We start from the raw sequence: 21,805 nt of genomic DNA, 5'->3' as shown, positions 1-21,805 counted from the left end.
GTGTGTGTTCCCTGCTTTGCCTGAAGTACAGGTAAAAACAAAGCTGACAGGAAGACGAGCAGAAACGCCTGCAGGCTTCTGCCCTGGCCTTGCGTGTTGTCTGGAAAGAGCCTCTGATTTGGGCATGCTTATCCTATTGAAGCCCCCTGACCCCTTTAAAAACTGTCTAAGGATTTGGGGCCTTGGCTAAGCACAGACAATGTGGTGCTTTTATGCAGTTGGGTTGTTTGATGACTATATTGGAGGGGATTCAAGGTGTGGTTTTGAACTTGGTACTTGCGGGGCTAGTCAGAATAGCAGACGGTTCCTCTATAACCTGTCAGCTGTAGAGATGTTGGGTAGAATGCTCACAGCCTGTGCAGGAGGTTACTCTGTGCCAAATTTGAGCAGTTTGGAGCTCTGGGCTTGGGACTGGCTGTAACAGGAGATGCTCTTCAGACCTTTGGGTTCCTCCAGTGTGCCGAACACTGTGCTTGCATTTACCACTTGTGCTTGGGTTTGCCATCCATGCTATGTGATGTTTCAAGCTGGGGAAACTGTTAAAGAAGGATTTTGAGATGATAAACTTAGACAAAGTGTACTTCTGTGCTCACTGTTGGCATGTTTTCCTTTTCCACACAGAAAATGTTTTCAGACTGCTCATTTCTATGTGGAAGACAGCAGTTCACCTCGGGTGGTCCCCAACGAAAGTATTCCTATTATTCCCATCCCGGGTAAGTGAGACACCGCTGTACTCCCAGTGGGTCCTCTCTTTTGTTCTCTGTTTTATGGGATTGATGTACATGATAACAAATTACTTTCATAGCTGTTTGAAGCTTGCCCAGTCTAAGATATACTTCACTAAGGCCAATGTAATACATTTTTGCCCCTTTTCATATCTACAAAGTGGTAAAGTCCTCATTACAGAAGCAGATTCCCATGGGTTAGCGTAGGACAGTGTCACATAAGGAGAAAAGGGGCGGCAGCAAAGTGGGAATGCGCTGACTTTAAATCCCAGCTGTGAACAGATTTTCAAAGGTGAGTTGTTCTCCACGATTCCGTGGTCTGTTCGTTTTTTGGAACTGTGGGCACTTTGGTAATGCTATTTGTGTTACTAGCCTGGTCTGCTACAGCGCAGCCTGGAACAGTTATGGTGTGATAAGGACTGGCAGGACACGCTGCAGGAAGAAGTGCAAGTAGCTGCTGCAGACACTTGGAAACGGAGCTGGGCTTTGAAGATCTCACCCACCATTTGTATTTGATCCTTTTCCTTTTGTCAGATAGGACCTTTGTACTGCTGAGGGGTGAGTGTGTGTGTGTGTGTGTGTATGTGTGTGTGTGTGTATACATACGTTCAGATATCTTATGCATCTGTCCTCCTGACATTGTTGTTTATACACAGAAGCTACTTTTAAAAGTGCTGTTTCTCCATACCTGTAGCTCTACTAGTCTGCTTCATTCACAGAGCTCTTACCAGTGAATCTATTTTACTTATTTGCAGTCACTTTATCTTTAATTGGACCTATATAAGAGCAAATAAAAGCCATAAGACTCCCTATCACATAGTAGGCAATTTTAAACTGTTAGATGGATACATGAATGTTAGCAAAACATTTAAAAGTTTGCAAAAAGCCATTGCATGAAGCTCAAGGAACAGCCATTCTCTGGCTATCAAAAAGCCATTTTGTTTGCAGGGTATCATGAGGTGTGGTTATAATTGGGGACTTAATTGTCTATATATGTTGTCATTAGATATTGCTGGAATTGGCTATATCTAGGCAGCCTTTTCTCACTAGAATTTGTCAAGGAGACAAGATGGATAACAGAATGACCTTGCTTGTTCCTGCTGGATAGACAGCTAAAGGGTTAAATGCAGCTGGGGACAGGTCCTGTGATACCCTGGGTTCCTCCCACTAACTTTTATCCTTGGTGGAGGCACTGCATTTGGTACGCAGAGCAGCAGAGAGGAACAAACGGGCTCCGTCAGGGTGGCTGGTTCATCTCCTAGCTCTGTGCAGGACCATTGTGTGTCCTCACTATCCTCTGGTATTGCCCAGAATGTGTGTTGACTACTGGGAATTCCTGGGGCCACTTTCTCCTTGCAGATGACTCATCTGACACACACACAGTTTTTAGGTTTATAGACATTTGATAGTCATTTTTAAAGGATCAATCACGAGGCAGAGGAAAAGGCTCACAAGTTCAAGGCCAGCCTGTGTCACACAGCAAGTCAAGCCCTTCCTAAGCTCCACAGCATGGCTAATGGTGGGCATGGTGCTCATGAGTAGAATGCTTACCCACATTCCTCAAGGCATGTGGTTAAATTGCAGCGCCACACAGTGTTGATAATAAAAAATAACAAAGTAACCAAACATCTGGAAAGTCCTTTTGCATGATTGTGTGTATATATGTATGTGTATTTTTTGTATGCATACACATGCATACTTGTATACATCTGAGATGCCAGAGGTCTGCTAGACTCCTTGCCAGGTGCAATTCTTTTGAAACAACAAATCTGAATAAAATTTTCATTAGTTATTAATGAAGCATTACCAATATATATGTCTTAGTTGGGTTTTTATTGCTGTGAAGAGACACCATGACCATGGCAACTCTTATAAAGTAAAACATTTAATGGAATGGTTTGCTTACAATTTCAGAGGTTCAGTCCATTATCATTATGAAGGGGAGCATATGGCGTGCAGGCAGACATGGTGTTGGAGCTGAGAGTGCTACATTTTGAGGCAACAGGAAGTTGACTGACTGTCACACTGAGGGAAGCTTGAGCAAAAGAGTCCTCAAAGCCCCCCCCCCCCAACGTTGACACCTCCTCCAACAAGGCCACACCTCCTAATAGTACCACTCCCTTTGGGGGCCATTTTTTTTCAAACCACCACAGTGTATTATCTCAAAATTGTATTTACTATAGTATACCATTCTTTTAGACTTGTATTATAGATAAACTTTTTAAAATTAAAAGTTAGTTCATGAAATTAACCTACTTAAAAAAAACACTGGAAGAGATTTCTAGATACACAATATGTCAAAAACAAATGTCCTTAAAAATGCTTTCTCTAGAAAACCTAACTTTAAGAAAACACTGGAAGAGATTTATCGATATGCAACATGTCAAAAACAAATGTCCTTAAAAATGCTTTCTCTAGAAAACCTAACTTTCTAATAAGCATATTACAAACCAAAATGTGGGGGCTGCCAGTAGCCCAAAAATCTAGAAATGGTCACACTTTTCCAGCAGTTAAAATACAGCTTAATAATTTGAAGGTCACTGGCTTCAGCTGGGTACCAGCATATAAAGGATTTTCTACGTGCTGTTTAAACCCCTGGGATTAAATCAACCCTTTCGGCATATTTTATTTATACGAAGATTATCTCCAAAGGAGATTCATTGGTGTTTTGGCTATAGTGAAGCCCTTTCTTCATTGACTCCATTGTACCATGAATGAAAAGATTTCTTCTATGTCAGGAAATAAAATGCTCTCATCCCCAGACACTCCTCCATCCTGAGAGTTTGATTTAGACAAACATCTGTTTATTGTTTTCTAACTCAGGGACTAAAATCTCGACAGTGCTCTTTTCTTCATGCTTATTTTATCTGCCTGAGTTGACACAGAGGTAACAGTAAGCCTGGAACTGGAGGACGGAAGGGCAGTCAGAGGGGAACTGGACTCTTCAGACTGAGGTCTGTCCTCTAAAGATGTGTTTATCGGTACCCAGTAGTGTCTCGGTGGAGGAGCCTGGGGAAGTATTTGAGCAGTGATGATGTAAATGGAGCCCTGTACTAGAGTTTTGTGTGTTCTCCCTCCTGCTGGTGGAGTACGATGGAATTGGGGATAAGGTTTAGAAATCTGCTGAGGGTTAGATGAACATTGTACAGGGATTTTCTTCTTTCTTTTTTCTACAGAATAGGTAACCTAAGGACTTCTAAAATCCTAATGGTGTCTGTGTACATGCCCATCCACTCCCCAAGCTAGCAAAAGGGAGTTTTTCTTAAATAGAGCTTTAGCCAGTAAACCCAGCAGCTGACAACCTGGCAAGAAGCTATATACTTAGTACTTTCTTTACCTGGCATCAACAAGGTGGCCAGTGACCCAGTGTGAGCAAGGCTTACCATTAAAGCAAAGCATGTCACTTCAGTTCTTTGTATGGGAAGGATCTGGTCAAATGTCAGGTCTGGAAGGCACTGCACTAAGCGAGAGCCTGGCCCTGGAGACAGCCTGGTCCCAGTAGTAGCTAAAAGACACTGGGCAAGTACCCTCATGTCTCTAGATCATTTGATTTCCGATGGCACAGGGATCCTATGGTACAGGGAGAGCAAATTGTACCAAATGACAACTCATAGTTATTAAAGTCACCAAATGCCAAGCCTCTCACAAATCCTTACCTTGTTATTTCTGATAGCACAGTGGTTCTCAACCTTCCTAACTCTGTGACCCTTTACAACAGTTTGTCATGTTGTGGTGACCCCAACCATAAAATTATTTTCGTTGCTACTTCATAACTACAGTTTTGCTACTGTTATGAACTATAATGTAAATATCTGATATGCTCAGAGGGGTTGAGACCCACAGGTTGAGAACCGCTGACATAGTGACTTAGTCGTTGTTATTACTGCCATTTCTCAGACGGAGGAAGGGAATCCCAGAGGCAGTCATAGCACTAGCCTAGGCTGGCTCTGGCTTTTCTGCTTATGCCACTGAGGGAAGATGCCTGATCTATAGAAGCTGTTAATTAGATGGGACTGATAAAATAAACATAGTCCTCCTGCTGGCTGGGTAAGATGCTGAAGTCAGGGCCAGCCTTTGCTAAACTGATTTTTTCCCCTTTTCTGGTGTCAAGCCAAAGCAACAAGAATGTTAACTTTTTTCTCTTTCTATCAGATTCTCCTTAAGATAAGGAGGGGGGGGGAGCAAATCTAGCACGTGTTGAATGGGTTGGAGAAGCCTAAGGTATTGGAGGTTTGCCTCTCCCGTTCTGAAGATGCAGGGACTTAGCGAGGATCTGTGGAATGGATTGCCTTTATGTTCAGATGCTTTGTTCTTTATTCCCAGCACTGGCACATGAGCTCACCATTATCTGAGCTTCGATGCCTTCTCTGGGCCAAAGTTGCTTTCTCCACTTCATTTTTCTTCACTTCATCCTCCAGGGCTCAACTGCCGGGACCTACGAGTCAGAGAATAAGATAAGGGGGTTCTATTGTGGATTAGCCCAGATAAAAAGACGGCTGTTTCCCTGGTTTAACTCTCATCACAAAAGCTAAGAATGAATGATCATATTTGATAACAAAGTTCACACTTTAGATAGTGATTCTCAGTTGATTATATAAAACATTTCATAATCAAGGGATTTAGTGATAGCCTCATTTTCACCTAACAAATCTCAGCAGAACATTCTACAAATAAAAATACTGATACAAAATGATGTTTATTTACCAGCTTACCCAAGGTCGTCTGTTCAATGCCATGTTTTTCCTTTAAGCTATTCTAATTTTAAGAATGGAGAGAGCCCAGATTTTGACTTGACCAGGCCAAAGCTCAGCTCCGCCATTCAGTTTAGATAATGGCCTCAAGTGTCTGTACGTGTATCACAGAGATATTTCTGTTCCCTTCACCTGGTTCTTCTAAAAAATGAATTCAAAGTGTTGTCATGGGTACAGGCTGAATGGTTGCTCTCTTTGAATTATACCAGCTCCATCTTCACATGGTTTCCCCATATATCCTAGTAATTTACTTCTGTGCCTGGAGTTTGCCAACCTTTTTTCCTCAAGCTCCTCCCATCACCACTGCATTAATGGTCTTCCCCCCACATCCAGTTTTCGACAGCAATAGCAGTGTTCAGCCTGAGATTACACACTAGTTTTCCCTTCGCTTTCTCAGGTTGGTTTGTATTCTGACACAAATGTTGCCCATGAACAGGGACCATCTCCGTAACTTCTGGCTGATCTGGGTACTCAGCCAATGAATGATGCAGTGATTAACCACAGTGGAACGTACAGTTTGGCCTTTCCCTCCGCTGGAACACTGTTATGGGTCAACAGCCAGCTTTTTAGGCCACACCCTTCTGTGATGGCTAATCTTGGTTGTCCACTTTACATACCTTGGAAAAGGGAACCTTCATTCAGGAACTGCCTTCATCGGATTGGCCTGAGAGCACATCTGTGGAGCTTTTTCTTGATTGCTAATTGATTTGGGCGGCCCAGCCCATTGTAGATGGTACCATCCACTAGGCATGTGGCCTGGGCAATATAAGAAACATAGGTGACTGTGAACCTGGACAAGTCAGTAAGCAGTGCTTCTTCATGGTTTGTACTCCAGATGTCTTCCTAAGGTCCTGCCTTGGCTTCCAACCTTTCTTCCCCAAGGTGCTTTTATTCAGAGTGTTTTATCACAGCACAGGAAACCAAACCAGGACACCATTATGTAGTTCATCTTTAAGAAATTGTTTGCTTGTAAGAGAAGGATACATGTAGTACCTATACCAGGGCACATATAAGGTGTACGCAAAGCACTTAGTCATTAATTAGTTCTGCTATTATCTGTAATCGAACTTGTTTAGGTAGAAATAATATCCTGTAGATAGATGTTTCCCATACTGAGTTGGATCTTTCCAGGTAAAAGCTGAGTAGATCAGGCCTGTGGTGCTGTTCAAAATTGTTGAGAAAAATTAAGAGAAAAACTGTTCGAGAGGGAGTTGACCAGGGCTTCTAGTTAATTGCTGTGTTCTATTTATCTTAAGAAAGAAAAGATTTGTCTTGAGTGAAGGCCAAGTGATGTGTTATCTGAGTAGTTGGCAGTGGTCAGTGCAGCGTGCCTCTGTATACACATCTGCCTGTCTCTTACTTTCATTATGGTTCTGGTGGTGCCTGGGAATCCAGAGGGTGTGAATTAGGTGTGGCTCTGTTTCCTTGGAGAAAAACGCAAATGGGAGGAAGGGTGCATCATATATTTCCATGGTGACCATATGAGTGCTGCTGAAGTTTTACTGCATCCCATCATGAGGTCAACAGGCAGATTGATTTCTGGGTGTGTGACATTAGCCTGGGCATTACAGTTGATCACACTATAGAAAAAAAGTAGTTTACTCTAAACTTGAAAGCATTTCTTTTAAGGATTTGCCATGGGCTGTAACCTTCAAAATGCCATGTGTTTTTTACCTCCGCATCTTGATGTCTTGAAAACCTTTTATGTTACATGTAAAATATCTAAATATAGCAAACATATTTTTTCTCATTTTGAACCAAGCTCCATGTCATTCATCCCAGCACCATAAATTTCTGGGAACTGGGATTCCAAACAGTAACTATGGAATAAAGCATTGCTGTCATCCGGTTATTAACTATGCTACTTTGCCCTTGAGGACCATTATATGGTTCAAGTCCGAAGATGTGTTTATCCTTGGAGAGTTATATCTTTGTGCATATTAATCCATTTCCAGCTTAGCCTGAAGGCTCTTCATTGCCACATAACTGTTATTATAGAATTCACTTACTTCTAAACATTCTAAGTGATCAGATAATTTTGGAAACTTTTCTTGAATAGCATTCTGCTAAATATTCTGGGCAAACATTTTGGCTCTTCATAGTTTGTTAATGCTGGTTACATCATGGAAGCTATAGATTTCTTGGGCATACAAAATGATTGCATATTCATGAACATCTTCAATCCTGAAATATTTGTAAATAACTTGGCAATTTTTTTCATAAAGTTTCCTATTAAAGTGATTAGGACTTTAATTGTTACACAGGGAGAATTTGTGCTTGCAAAGTACAAGCTATTCCATTGAAATAATGTTTCAATACTGAGTAACTTAGGTTATGGACATATAAATCACCTTTCTTAAACAAAGTATAAGAATTGCAATTTCCCACTGAAGAATGATTCAAGTTTGAAAATGTCAATAGATGCAAAAAGCCACCCTAGAGCTTTGCTCTCTCAACAGAACGTAGAGCAGGACTGACAGAGTCAATGTTAACTGTCACCAGATGAAGAGAAATCAGATTGTCAGGCCTGGATCTATGAAATTCTTGCCAAAGTAGGACCTCATTTACACATACAGATCTTCATACCCTTTGCTAAGAAAAGCATCTGCGGCAGTTTAGATGTTTGTGCCTTTGCCAAAGATCTTTCACTCTGAATAAAGTAAATGTCATGTCTGTTGTTTATCTCAAATTCAGCCGAACATTTTTTAAAGGAAATATTTGCGGGGGAGGGCTGAGAGAGGAGGAGTTCGTGTGGCAGTGAGGAAGTGGGTGTGGCCACTTAGCAGAAACAGTCAAGGATCAGGCTGTAAATAAACCTAAAACATGCATTAGGCTCCTGAGCTGAAAATGTCCCTTCAAAGTGACAACACTACAATGAACTGGGGTGTGTAGAGTCATCTTCCTGAGTCTCTACCTAGGCTGTCAACACCAAAAAAAAAAAAAAAATCAGTTAATTACATCAAATCGATTATTTGGCACCATATAGACACAGCTGTCTTGAACTAATATTCTGAACAGCTAAGGATAGGCTGTGCACAGCTGGTGCAGGGCGTCCGTCCGAGTGAAGAAGACTGGATCGCCTTCAGAGACTGCCAGTCAAACCTAAGTGCCGCACACTCAAGCCTTAGCCATTGAATAATAATTAAAATTTAAAACCCCAGGAAGTGCCAAACTTGTTGGCAAATGGGTACCCTTGATAAAAGCAGACTTTTAGCTAAGAGTATAATGTATTTCCTTTACTATGTAAATTTTCTTCAAAATAAGAGCAGAGAGGTGTGTGTGTTTTTGAAACACCTTGTTTAGCCTGGCTCGTAAGCAATTCAGAATCCTAACAAGATCTTGATGTAAAATGAAGTCCAAGACCTTTCTTCAGAAATTTATTTCAGTTGGTATAATTGTATCAGTTTTGTCAAATATTTATCTTACGTAGGATTTGCTTCTTTGGTGTCATTTGTTTTCGGAACATGCTCCGTGTGACCCTGGGTATTATTTTCTTCTTCCAGATGACATGGAAGCCGTCCCTGTCAAGCAGTTTGTTAAACACGTCGCTGAGCTCTATTCTAATAACCAGCATGGGTTCTCTGAAGATTTTGAGGTACGTTTTAAAACTGGAAACTAATTTCTAGAAAGTCTATTTGATCTCATAAGGATTTTTGACAGCGGGGACTGCGTTTATTCTAAGCATATCAGAACAAGAACTCTGCCAACCAGAGCTGTCTTTCTCTTTTCATTGATGGTTTTCATAAACACTTCCCGAATCCGTTGTAGAGAGGGGGTTCGTTCCGCCTGTCTTGCGTGTGCACATCTGTGGAAGAGTGGATGTAGTGGTTAGAAGAGCACAGTTAGTGGGCTAGGTTTGTTGGTTCTTCGTCTTGATCCTAAGCAGGAGCACACAGCCGAGCTCCCCGATTCCATGGCATTTCTGGATGCGCATGGTATAGTGGAGACAGGAGGTTTGGCATCAGAGGAAGTGCGGGCTCTGCCAGAAGTGAGCTTCATAAGGCCAATCGCTTCATCTCTGATCCCCAGTCTCCTCAGCCTTAAAAAGATGGTGCTAATGTCACCCGCATTATAAAGTTGTTAGATTAAGAAATAAACATCTACAAAAATGCTGGGTTAATTATTAATTGACTGTTGTTGTTTGTGTGTGTACTAATCCTTGGAGAGAAGACGTGGCTTAGCACAGCCTTCTGATTTTAAGAGCTGGTGTGTAGGGAACAAGGTAGAGAAGTTGGCATGTCCCATTCTGCCAGCTCTGGGTTCTGTGCCAGTTCAGCAGTGACAGGGTGTCAATGAGGAGCCATTAAACAGACTGCCCTTTTCTTCACTGAGGCGCATCCCTGGCAGCAGGGGCTGTGTGGAGCAGGGCACACTTTCATGGCAGCTCAGCTGTCTTCTAGCTGTAGGGGTGAGTGGGTTTCTTTCTCTTTCCATTTCTACTGTTTAATGGAAATGATGGTGAAGATCCTTTCTTGACTCCCTCTTCACACAATTGGTTATGTGGCTCAAATACAGTAATGGGAAGGAAGCACTTGGGGACCACTGGACACATACAGCTCTGAGGTGCAATTATCTTGCATGAACAATGAGAAAAATGGGACCAGAACCCCTGTCTCTATGCAAATTTGGAATCCCCAAAGGTCATCAGAAAGGCAATTATACTGACATCTCAAGTTAAATCTTTCTCTGAGGATTTTGTTGTTGTTGTTAGTTTTACAATGTTTTTGTTTCGTTTTGTTTTTTGGTTTGGTTTGGGTTTATTAAGAAAAGTGGTAGCAAAGGTAGGAGAGAGAAAGAACTTATATTTTGTGAAAATGAACAAAAGCTTGTTAAGTATTTAATACTGCTATTGTATGCTGGCCCAAAAAGGTGCCTATTCCGTGACAAAGAACACGGCTTAAGTCAAACATTTTGTATTCATGAGGACAGCAAATGTGTGTGGCGTTAAAGTGATTTAGTTCAATTGACTGTTGGCTGGATGACTGAGCAAGAATATTGAGGCATTTAACCATGTTGATGGTATTCAAGACAAACAGTTATCCTCTAGAGAACAGAATTGGATCAGGATGATCAAATGCATCTCTGGTTTCTCAATTATTTATGATTTGAGACCTCAGTGCTATTCATCACAGCTGGTTTTGACACCATTTAATTATTCAAAATAATCAGCTACACCTCTGTATACTTGATCTGACTTAAAGATGGGCTTTGCTATATCAAAATCATGCCTGTGAACAAATCCTGGCATTTATTTGTGTCCTGTTTCTATCCTAAAAATATTAATACTGTGTGTGGGTTAACAGTTTAATGGCCTCTACTGAACTTCGCAGCATCAGTACCATGAGCTGGTAGTTAATGGGAGGGGATGGGGAAGCTGAGTAGGAGCAGCCACTACGTTTCTGTCACTGTCTCTTTGCTCCTCCTGGGGAGAACTGGAAGCTGAAGTTACTTCAAATTGGAAGAATTCTGAAAAAAATAGTAAAGCAACGAACGCCATAAAGGGGAGAAGGTGACAGAGCAGGAACTCACCAGTATACTGTGACCTCTAAAATGGAGCAAAACTTTGAAGTATTTTTAAACAAAAGCATTATTCCTTCTTGGTAACTTTACTAAAAGAAAAAGATAGTAACAAGTCATGTGAGAAAGTAAAGTTATTTAATAAGCAGAGGTAGTAGCTGGCCATGGAAGGAAGGGCAGGGAAGGAGATCTTATGTATTGTAGTGTGAAGAATAATTAAATAATTAAAATAAACCCTCTCTTAGGGTTAGAGGGTAGTAAGCTCCTCCACAGATTTCTACCCACTTGTGTGAAATAACCATGGCCAGCACTTAGCACAGTGGATTACGTCACCCCTCTGTTTGATCTCATTTCTCACTGACCTCACTTTAAAGTTAAGGAAACTTTATCCATAAGAAAACCAAGATATTAGGTGGCCAAGGTTGGAAACATGGCGGCAGAGCTTGAGACCAGCACTGTCAAACTCCGTGCCCTGTGGTTAACCCCAGTGCCTTCCAGACTCCTGGAAGAAGTGTCTGGTAATGAGCTGGAGTCAAGAAGAATAAACAGCTTTGCTCTTTAGTGCCATGCGTCTGTACCTTGTCAAAAAAATAAAATGAGGGTGTTAAGGGGCCCGCTCCTGCACATAGTATGTGAGTAGTACATGGTCTTTCTATCATACAGCCTTTTTAGCCCCAAATGTGGCTTATAGAAATCTTACTCAACATCTGAACAGAAGCCTAAAGTTAATCAAATCATTGATCTTCTCAAGAATACCACTCAAGCTTGCAGTTAGTGAGACAAGGTAAAATAAATAGTATCAACTAGTCCATCTCCATTCAAAGATGAATTAGAATCCCTTCCCGAAAGAGCTCAGTCTGGTGGTACTAGAAAATAAGGTCAAGCCGGGCAGTGGTGGCGCACGCCTTTAATCCCAGCACTCGGGAGGCAGAGCCAGGCGGATCTCTGTAAGTTCGAGGCAAGCCTGGGCTACCAAGTGAGTTCCAGGAAAGGCACAAAGCTGCACAGAGAAACCCTGTCTCGAAAAAACAGAGAGAGAGAGAGAGAGAGAGAGAGAGAGAGAGAGAGAGAGAGAGAGAGAGAGAGAGAGAGAGAAGAGAGAATAAGGTCAAGCAAAATCGGTGGTTTGCCATGGTGTAGGTTGTCACTGGGATTCTCCTTCCCCTATTTGATTTTTCAGTCTTGGGATTTAAAGAAAAATAGAGTGAGTTACTGTCATATTTTAAGAATGTTGTTGTTTAAGGGGAAATGGGAACAGCCTACTGGAGGAGCAATTTTGAGTCTTTGAGTTTTGGTCTAGAGGTGATGCTGACAAACAGTGTTTTGTCTTTGTCAGATAGATGTGAACAGTCTGCAAAGCTGGTGGCATTGTGCCTCACCGTTTCTGCAGCCAGTGGCAGACATCAGTTCTCAGTTTAGACTCGTGTTTCCTGGTTCCATTCCTCTGACTACCTGAATGGACTAGTTCTCTGGGCTTTCTGGACAGTGGCTTCCCAGAGAGGCTTGGTTATTTTTTTACATATTAGAAGCCCCTTTCCCTGCCCCCACAATCATAATGCGGAAGGCTTCCTAAGGTACAGTGCTGGCACATTAAGGAGAAGACTGCAATGCTCCACAAACTAGTACACGGGGGTTGGAGGATCAGAAGTTGAAAGGCTGACAGAGATGAAGCCGGAGGTCCATGGCCCTTGACATAGTCCTTTGGGGGATGACCTCTCCTCCAATTAACCGCTGATCTAAATGTGGGCTGCTGGTTGTTCATCTTAAATTAAGAGCACAAAGCTTTGTCCACCTGAGCCCCGAGCATGGGGACTAGTGGCCCCTTTGTTTGTCTCATGAACGGAGACTTTGGTGACTGCTGATAATGTGGAACAGGAAAGTCCCCAAAAGGAGATGTACTGCTGCACAGTGACTACCAGAGGATGCCAGAAATGACCCTGAAAAGCTTCTGAGCGTGTGGCAGACTGTGTGAACGTGTTTGAAATCCACGTTATCAAGAAAAGAGCTGTTTCGTTAGGGCCTTTTGTAAAGGAGGTGCGGCAGTTTCATGAATTTCTGCCTGGAAGGATTTTATGTTGCAGACCAGCTGCGGGACAGTGGGAACTGGCAGCTACTGGTTGCAAAGACCGTGGATTTGGATTGTGGGAGTGGAGAGATAAAAGGCACTAAGGCCTAGAACAGGAAAACAGGCCTCCTTTCTGAAAAGCATGTATTTAAGGCTAAGATTAGAACAGGCTCTGGTAGAAGATAAGACCCTGAAAGGTTGGCAGAGTCATTTGGAATCCACCTAAAGGTTCCTACATACTGGAGTCCTACACAGCAATGGTGGAAAGCAATGGAATGGCCAAGGACAAGAAGGCGGAAGAGGAAAGGCATACCATAACACGTCTCTGTTGAGGACCAACTCTGTTGGACATTGTACCAGCTCTGGACTACTCATGACCTAATACATCTCATTGTCTGTAGCTTAGTCCTCTGAACACACCAGGTCCAAATATTTTCTCCCAGGGTTCTTTGTTGAGTAGTCTGACAGATGTGTGGATAGTATTCGTTTGAATGGTGCCACAGAAAGGTAGGCTGGCAGGCCTTCCCATGCTCTCCAGATGTTCCCATGCTCTCCAGACCACCTCTCCCCTCAACAACTCCAAGCAGGAGGAGAATCAGCCTATTACATCTGCCAAGAATTCTGGTGATACCAAATGTTAATATTTTCATATTTTCTTTTTAACTAATTTTTTTCTTTTAAGCCTCTTACCTTCTCTTGGCCCTCCCCTGTGGTTGTATACCTGTCAGTATCAGAATATACACTTGGAGAATTCTAGATTTATTATATAGACAGTAAAATACAAACAGACTTACACTTCTCATCAGAGTGCTAATAGGTAAGTTTCCTATGTATGCACCATCAGCGAGGGCCACTTTAAAAGGCTTTACCACCCATTAAAATCACATTAATTTTGAAATGTCAGGTCTGGTAGAGAAAAGGATCATTCCAGGATCAAATGATATTATCAGCATGTGAATGAGGCAAGCCATATTGTAAGGACTTACAGATGAGATTTTGTCTTGTGGATAATAATGTCAAGACCTTAGCCAGACCCCATGAATTCTGAAAAATCAGATTTAGCATTACTTATGGCTTTCCTTAGTTTTATGCCATTCATGTAACTGGAAACACAAAATGGAGGCAGCACATCAGACCACCATTTTTAGGTAACAAAGGATTTGATTGGCTGTCTTGAATGACTGCTTTACATAAGCATCCTTAGTCATTATATTGTAGCTGAGGGCCAGCCTCAGTTCATGCTAGGGTTTCATATCCATATAGCAGGAGAGAGAAAAAAATCAACAGATGAAATGAATCTCAAACTAAAGAACTCAAGGCTAAAATTTCTCAGTATAAAATATCTGATCGTCTCAGTACCTGCTCAAAAGGCTTTTATCCAGGAGTAACAGAGTGTTGAGGCATATCTAGGATTTGTGTATAGAGTGAATTAATGCCATTCAGGATACAGAACCATTTGTGAAATGTTTTGCCTTAAACTGGCCTCACACTTTTAAGGCAATTCCAAAAGGCAGGTTCCAATACCCCAAGTATGATCAGCATTACCATGTTCTTACCATTGTCAAGATAGCAGACTCATAATCATGTACTCACACTATTTTTTGTCATTTTAAAGAGCCAAAGGCAGCCTTATAGCCCTTTAAAGTACTGTTCGCAAAAGAGTCGTAAACTAGAACAGGAGATAGCAGAACTTAGCACACATAGTAGGGTAGGAAACAGGTGAGAGTCATCAGACACTTTCTCCGGAAGATGTGGGTCGGGTTGGTGCCTTTGGGGTCTTTTCTTCAGGAACAGCTGGGAAGACCTTCAGTTATGAAAAAATAAATATGAGCTTCCAGGCATTGGAGACTCAGTAATATGAACCGATCTTAACCCTTCATTTTTATACCGTAAATTATTTTACTACAGAGTTCTTTGTGGAGAAGGGACTCCTTGCTAGGAAGTACTTTGAGGTTCTTTGTGTTCACTGTCCTTAATGTAACTGCTGTAGAAACATTCATAAATGTCACGCAGCTGCTTTGTGGAACAAAATAACCTGCCATGTGTAAAACATCCCCAGTAGTCTTGCGACTTTACTCCTGCACTTAGTAGCAGCTCTACACTGCTAATGGCTTCCTTTCCTAGTTAGCTCCAGTATTTCTGTGTGTGCGAAGCATCCAGCGTAGAATTCAGCTTTTCAGCGGCCTCATATTGAGCTAATAGATGAGGTTTATATCCGGGGCTGAGGAAGTGGTACAGAGCTGCTTCTGATACCGCTGTTTCTCTAGTGAAAGTTCAGTTGACTAAAACTAGAGTCCACCAACACTTAATCAGGACCAGCTGTATCTGAGCCAGCCAAGATAATTAGTCAGCTAAACACGACCATCAGGTCCGACAGACTCGTTAGTGTGTAGGGTTCTGACTATGAACCGAGGCCATGCAGCCCACAAGCATATTGCAAATCCTGGCGTATTGTCCTTCTTGGAAATTTCTGTGTATCCTTTGAGACTCAAGTGAATTGCCATATCCTATTTTAAGCCTCCCTCAGTTCCTCTATTTTTGTTCCCATATTTTTTTCAGGCCTCTTCTCTGTTGATCACATTTGGCTAACAGTCTTTTTTTTTTTCTTGTAGATTGTGATTTATTTAAAAAGAGATATTCTTTTGTATCTCAGCACTCCAAAAGAGATTTTTTTGTACTACTCCAACACCAGGTCAAAACTTGGAATAAAGCAGACGAATGACAAATTAGTAAAGAATGAAGCCATACCTAATTCACATTATTCATATGTTTGTTATGATTGCAGCAGTCCTCAGATCGGATTGAGTTCGAGGACATGATGCACTGGAAGGCACTGAGCAGATAGCTCTGTCTGTGTATATGTAGAGGTGGGGAGGAGTCGTACCACGTAAGATGAGGCCAGATAATAAGAATTGCCCCCATTGGGTGGTTTCATCCTAATGCAAATGCCATAAAGTGAACTTAGACAAACTTAGTCTAGGCCATTCATTCAACATGACCTCGTGGTATAGTCGAGATACACAGGAAGCAAGAGTATTGAGGTCATTTTTTTGTATAAAAGGACTTATTGCTTTACAGTATTGCCTAATGAAGTGCCGGGGCCCTGTAAAATGGTGGTATTAAACCTTGTCCTCTGTAATGTCCTGCACTTTATATGACTGGCTGCACTCTAGGTCTGTTTACTTCATCGTGCTTCAGCAGCAGAGTGTGCGCTGAAATGTCCTATAGCTTCCCTGTCACTAGGCAATATGAATTCAGTGACAGTGTGATCTTAGAGGGCCACTATCATGCATGTAGCCTGTGCTGACAGAACAGCACGGTACATGGTGGCAGTTCCTTTTAGTTTCTAGTGTGTCTAACACTTTGTTGGTTTTCTCTTTTAGGAAGTCCAGCGCTGTACAGCTGATATGAACATCACTGCAGAACATTCCAATCATCCAGATAACAAGCACAAAAACAGATACATCAACATTTTAGCATGTGAGTAATAAGCTTTAAACAATCTTCGACTGTGAGAAAATTAAACCTTCATGCTGCATAAAAGCCAAACAGTCAGAGCCAGAATACCAAGAAAGGCTGGTGCTTGAAAGCTAATATATCACAAGGCATATGCAATGTGGGGCATTTTTTGCCTCTGTGGTCTTTCTTTGTCAAAACTCAGAGAGGTTAATAAAGTGACTAAAAGAAACTGTTCTGGGCTTTTGTATTTTCACAGGAGGTGATGTCATATCAGATCTTGGGAGCCAAAGTATGAATGTAATATGGCTATCTCGACATTGTTTTTAACCAGTGAGAGGAAAGTCTTTTTAATACAAATTTGGAAAACGGAGTCAAATAAGCCCAACTTTAAAATAGTTTAAAATTATAACTACATGGTGCTGTGGAAAATGGAGGGACCAATTTCATGGCTAACATGTACTATAATAAAAACCATATTACACAGAATAGTTTATCTGAGGACTTTAGATTGGACCACTTAAAGTTTGAACATTGCTATAAAGATTTTTTTAATAAAATGTTAATGAGATCATCTATGTGTAACACAAATCTTAAAGGGTATTAATAAAAATCCTGGGAGCCAGGTACTGGGGTGAATTCTGAAAGATCAGAGAAACAGAACAAGCTACAGCCAACCTCACCTGGACAACTTCTCATCCAGTTCTGTTTCCACGAATCCTCAGACTGAAAGCTTCTGAGTCTTCACCCAAATGGATCTCAGCTAAACTACTGCTAAAAGCCTAAAAGCTTAAAAGCCTCTAGTTCCTGGACCTCACACCTTATATACCTTTCTGCTTCCTACCATAATTTCTCGGGGTTAAAGGCTTGTGTCTTTCCCAAGCAAGACATGAGATCTCGAGTCCCAGGATTAAAGTGTGTGCCACCACACCTGGCTCTGTTCCTATTGTGGCCTTGAATTCACAGAGATCTGGATGGATCTCTGCCTCCTGAGTGATAGAATTAAAGGCATCTGCCACCACTGCCTGGCCCCTATGTCTAATCTAGTGGCTGTCTCTGTTCTCTGATTCCCAGATAAATTTTATTAGAGCACAGATAAAATATCACCATATCTACGTGTAATTTAAAGTATACAGTTCAGTAGATTTATTCAGGGATGATGTCATAACCACAATCTAATTTTCTAGTATCTCTAGCAATAAGAAACTCAATGACTGTTAACTAACACCCTTCTCCCCTGAAATTAGTTACTACTTTCTACCTCTCAGGATTTGGATTTTCTGGACAGTCCCTGTGGATGGAATCATACATGTGAAGCCTTTGTGTCTGGCTTCTCCACTTAGCATCTTTTTAGAGTTCCTCCATGTTGTACTATGTATCAGTGAATCCATTCACTTTTAATACTCCATAACATAAATACATGATATTTTGATTATCCATTCACCATTTGATAGATGTTTGAGTTTTATAAACTTGAGGCTATTAAGAATAATGCTGTTAGAAATATTCACAGACAAGGCTTTATGTAGATCTGTTTTCTACTTTCTTGGGTGCATACATAAGAGTGGAGTTGCTGGCTTATGAATGAGCCTGTGTTCAACATTTAGGAGAGCTGACAGGCTTCTTCCAGAGTGCCCGTGCTGAGCTCCGTTCTCCCTGGCAGTGAAGGAGAGGTCCAGTGGCTCTGAGTTTTTACAGAAGCATCCTGTTTTGTTTTGTGGACGGAGCCTTCTGAAGCCTGAGATGGGAAGCACCGATGTACATTTCTCTAGTGATTGCCTGCCTGAGTGGTCAGTGGGCTCAGTCTGTCTCATGTGCTCCTTGGCCGCCTGTGTATCTTCTTTGGGAAAATCTCTTCCACTTTTTCTCAGCTGAATTTTATCTCTTTACCGTTGAACTTTATATGTTGTGGGAGTCCCTACATTTCTGCTCATTCTTTGCATTATCTTTTAACTTTCGTAATGGTGTCCTAAAATCTGTCAGTATCCAACTTGACCTGTTTTTGGGTGGTGGTGGTGTTCTTAGAAAGGAAGGCCATACCAAGTTTACTCCTGTGTTCTTGTCTTTAAAGTTTTATGGTTTCAGCACTCCTGTTAGGTCTTTGGTCCACTTTGATGACATTTTTATGTGTTCTGAGGTGGGAGCTAGTCTTCACTCTGTTACATGTGGATATCTACTTGTACTGTGGCTCAAGATCTAAGGCTCCCCATTGAAATGGCTTAGCACTTTATTCACAGGCATCGTACTGTAAGGTAAGGAGTTGCTTCTGGATCCTGGATTCTATTTCTGGTGATGTCTGTGTCAGATCTGTTGCCAGCACTGCGCTGCCGTAATTATTGGCAACTTCGTGGCAAAGTTTGAAATTGGAAACTAAGATTCTCCTGTTCAGGCTGTCTCAGCCCCCTGCATTTTCATAGGAATTTTCACATCAACCAGACTCTTACTACATGATATGGAGCCAGGATTCCGATGAGGATTGTACTGAACGTGAAATGAACTTGGGAACCACTGCCATTTTAATATTGTCTTGGGGCTGCAAAGGTGGATGTCTTTCCACCTAGGCCTTCATATTTCTTTCAACTGCGATTTACACTGGAATTGCACAAACTTTTGCTTCCTTTGTGAAATCTATTCCTGTTTTATTGTGTTGGGCCTTTTTTTTTTTTTTTTTTGAGACTTATTTATATGAGTATGGTTGTTTGCCTGCATGGATGAGCCATGTACATGCAGTGCTCACAGAGGCCAGAAGAGGGCATCAGATCCCCTTGGAACTGGAGTCACAGACAGTTGTTAGCCACCTTATAGGTACTTGGGATGGAACCCCAGTCCTCCACAAGAGCAGTGAGCTGGGCGGTGGTCGCGCACACCTTTAATCCCAGCACACGGAGGCAGAGGCAAGCGGGTCTCTGTGAGTTCAGGGCCAGCCTGGGCTACAGCATGAGTTCCAGGAAAGGTACCAAAGCTACACAGAGAAACCCTGTATTGAAAAACAAACAACAACAACAACAACAAAGAGCAGTAAGTGCTCTCAACCACTGAGCCATCTCTCTGCCCATCTTATTTATTCTTTTTGATGCTTGTTGCAAATGAAAATGTTCAGTATTAAAGAAGTACAGTCAATTTTTATATATTGATTATATTTCATGCAGCCATTTAATCTAAAAGATTATTTTTGTGAACCTCTTGGGCTTATATATATTTGGTTATATCATGTATGATCAGAGATAGTTTTATTTGTCCTAATTTCTAAAAGACCCCCTTGTTTTTTAGTAGGACTGTTGGTTTCATTTATATGAATGAGTAAGAGGAGGAGGTGAAATGGTGCAAAAAAGTCTTTCCCTTCTCTTCTTTTCTCTGTACGGATCGATTTAACAGTATCTGTTGGTTGACCCAGTCAAGGGTCACCAGCCTTTGAGTGGGAGCCTCTGTCTGTAGACATACCTTTTCACCATGTGAGTCGGGCAAGGGCACACATAATGCCATCCTCCACGTGCAGCAATCGGAAAGTAGGTGGCAAAATGGGGCAGAAAATCAGTGCAGCATTTGTATGATGTTGTTTGTTTAGACAGGGTCCCTTTGTGTAGCCCTGTCTGGCTTAGAACTTGCTGTGTAGACCAGGCTTGTCTCAAACTCACAAGGATCCGCCTGCTTCTGCTTCCTGAGGGCCACCATGCCCCGCTGGAAGTATTTTGCTGGAAGACCATCATCTCTGCTTCACAAGTTCAGAGAGTTGGGTTTTGTGTTTTAGCCACTCATATTCTGTGCATATTGCCTGTCACATTCATCTGCCCCTTTGTTCATGACTCAGTATAGCAAAGGACACTGAAGAATTGTTACAGAAACCAGTAAGGTCAGATCCTGAATGTGCCAGAATCACGATTTAGGAAAAGTTCTTATTCTTTCCAATCCCTTGGTTCTGGAAAGATGGCTAGAATCCATCCTTCCAGAGCAGTGAAACACTCTACACACATTATGAACTTCATAGAAAGTCATTTTATAAAAATATTGTTCAAATTTTTTTCATACAATATATTTTGATCATATCTTTTTTCTCCCCCCAAATTTTCCCAACGTCCTTACCCACACAACCTCATGAGTTCCTGTGTTCTTGTTCATGTGTATTCTTATTCCCCCCCTCCTCTCAATTTATTGTACTAGGAAGAGGATGGAGGAATGGATAATCAAAAGCCCTTAAGTTTGCTTTTGAAATGGAAAAATGAAATTTGGGAGTATTGTAAAACTTGAGCTAGCACAGGCTGTGCTCTGTGCTCCTCGGGCCCTCCCTGGGATAGCAGCAACCCTGCAGTGTTGGAGTGACTTGGAAGCTGTCCTCAGGAGCTGTCATCACTTCGCCTTGTGTTAAGGATGCAGCCAGGTGTTACTGTTTTTATTCTCCACTTTGTTTTGTCTTTTATTCTCTGTAGATGATCACAGTAGGGTGAAGTTGAGACCTTTACCAGGAAAAGACTCGAAGCACAGCGACTACATCAATGCCAACTATGTCGATGTGAGTAAGAAAGCTTCTTACGCTTGTTCCAGGACATTGAGGCCTGTGACAGAGGTGGGGTGTGTTTTAGCACCACACAGAAGTGTCCCTAAACCATGGCCTGCTGCAAGGTGCTTGAGTTATTAACTGGTCTCTGTAAAACCACTTTCCTCTCACTCTGTGCTGTGTCGTCTTTGAAGGGTTACAACAAAGCGAAAGCCTACATCGCCACCCAGGGACCCTTAAAGTCGACATTTGAAGATTTCTGGAGGATGATCTGGGAACAGAATACAGGCATCATCATTATGATCACAAACCTTGTGGAAAAGGGGAGGGTAAGAGCCTCTTACTTCACTCTCTTCACTTTGTGAATGAAAGTGAGTTAGGCACCTGCTGTAGGGCAGGCATCCGTCCAGGTGTAAAGAACAGACCTTTCCACGTGGGATTGCTCGTGTTCTCTGAAAGAGCTAAGGCATGGCAAGTGCAAATTAATATGATAACGGGTGTGTTTTAGGGGTTCAGTGAGACAAATGAATGCACCCTCTAGTATGGAAGTTTTGCAGAAGCTCATATTTGAGGTGAGAAACAGGCTGATGAGAAAAGAATGCACAGAAATAAGAGACGGCAGAAACTATGGAAGTTGGGAAATGTATGTGTAAGAAAGAAGCAAAGGAAAGCAGAGGCTGGCCCCATTGACCATCATGAAGAGTGGAGTTGAATATGCTGTGCTTTTAGCTTGTGGAGATGGTGCTGACTGAGGCTAAAATAAAGACTAAGTCTCAGATTCATTATCTGTGGGGTCTGG

The 21,805-nt window shown here is 41.9% G+C and overlaps 1 protein-coding gene across 2 annotated transcripts in view; it reads left to right on the top strand.

Moving 5' to 3' along the window:
• The window catches only part of Ptprg (protein tyrosine phosphatase receptor type G), a 703,035-nt gene that overhangs the window by 654,190 nt on the left and 27,040 nt on the right, over nucleotides 1-21,805 (top strand). For both annotated transcript variants that reach the window (XM_015993986.3, XM_006975079.4), the window contains 5 exons: nucleotides 622-713; nucleotides 8,980-9,071; nucleotides 16,442-16,538; nucleotides 20,939-21,021; nucleotides 21,201-21,335. In XM_015993986.3, coding sequence (XP_015849472.1) covers nucleotides 622-713; nucleotides 8,980-9,071; nucleotides 16,442-16,538; nucleotides 20,939-21,021; nucleotides 21,201-21,335 — 499 coding nt within the window. The remainder of the gene's footprint in view (nucleotides 1-621; nucleotides 714-8,979; nucleotides 9,072-16,441; nucleotides 16,539-20,938; nucleotides 21,022-21,200; nucleotides 21,336-21,805) is intronic.

The sequence above is a fragment of the Peromyscus maniculatus genome, chromosome 9 (assembly GCF_049852395.1).
Source record: "Peromyscus maniculatus bairdii isolate BWxNUB_F1_BW_parent chromosome 9, HU_Pman_BW_mat_3.1, whole genome shotgun sequence".
Lineage (NCBI taxonomy): Eukaryota > Metazoa > Chordata > Mammalia > Rodentia > Cricetidae > Peromyscus > Peromyscus maniculatus.
Note: the sequence above shows the minus strand (reverse complement) of the source record. Positions and strands in the feature narration are given on the sequence as shown.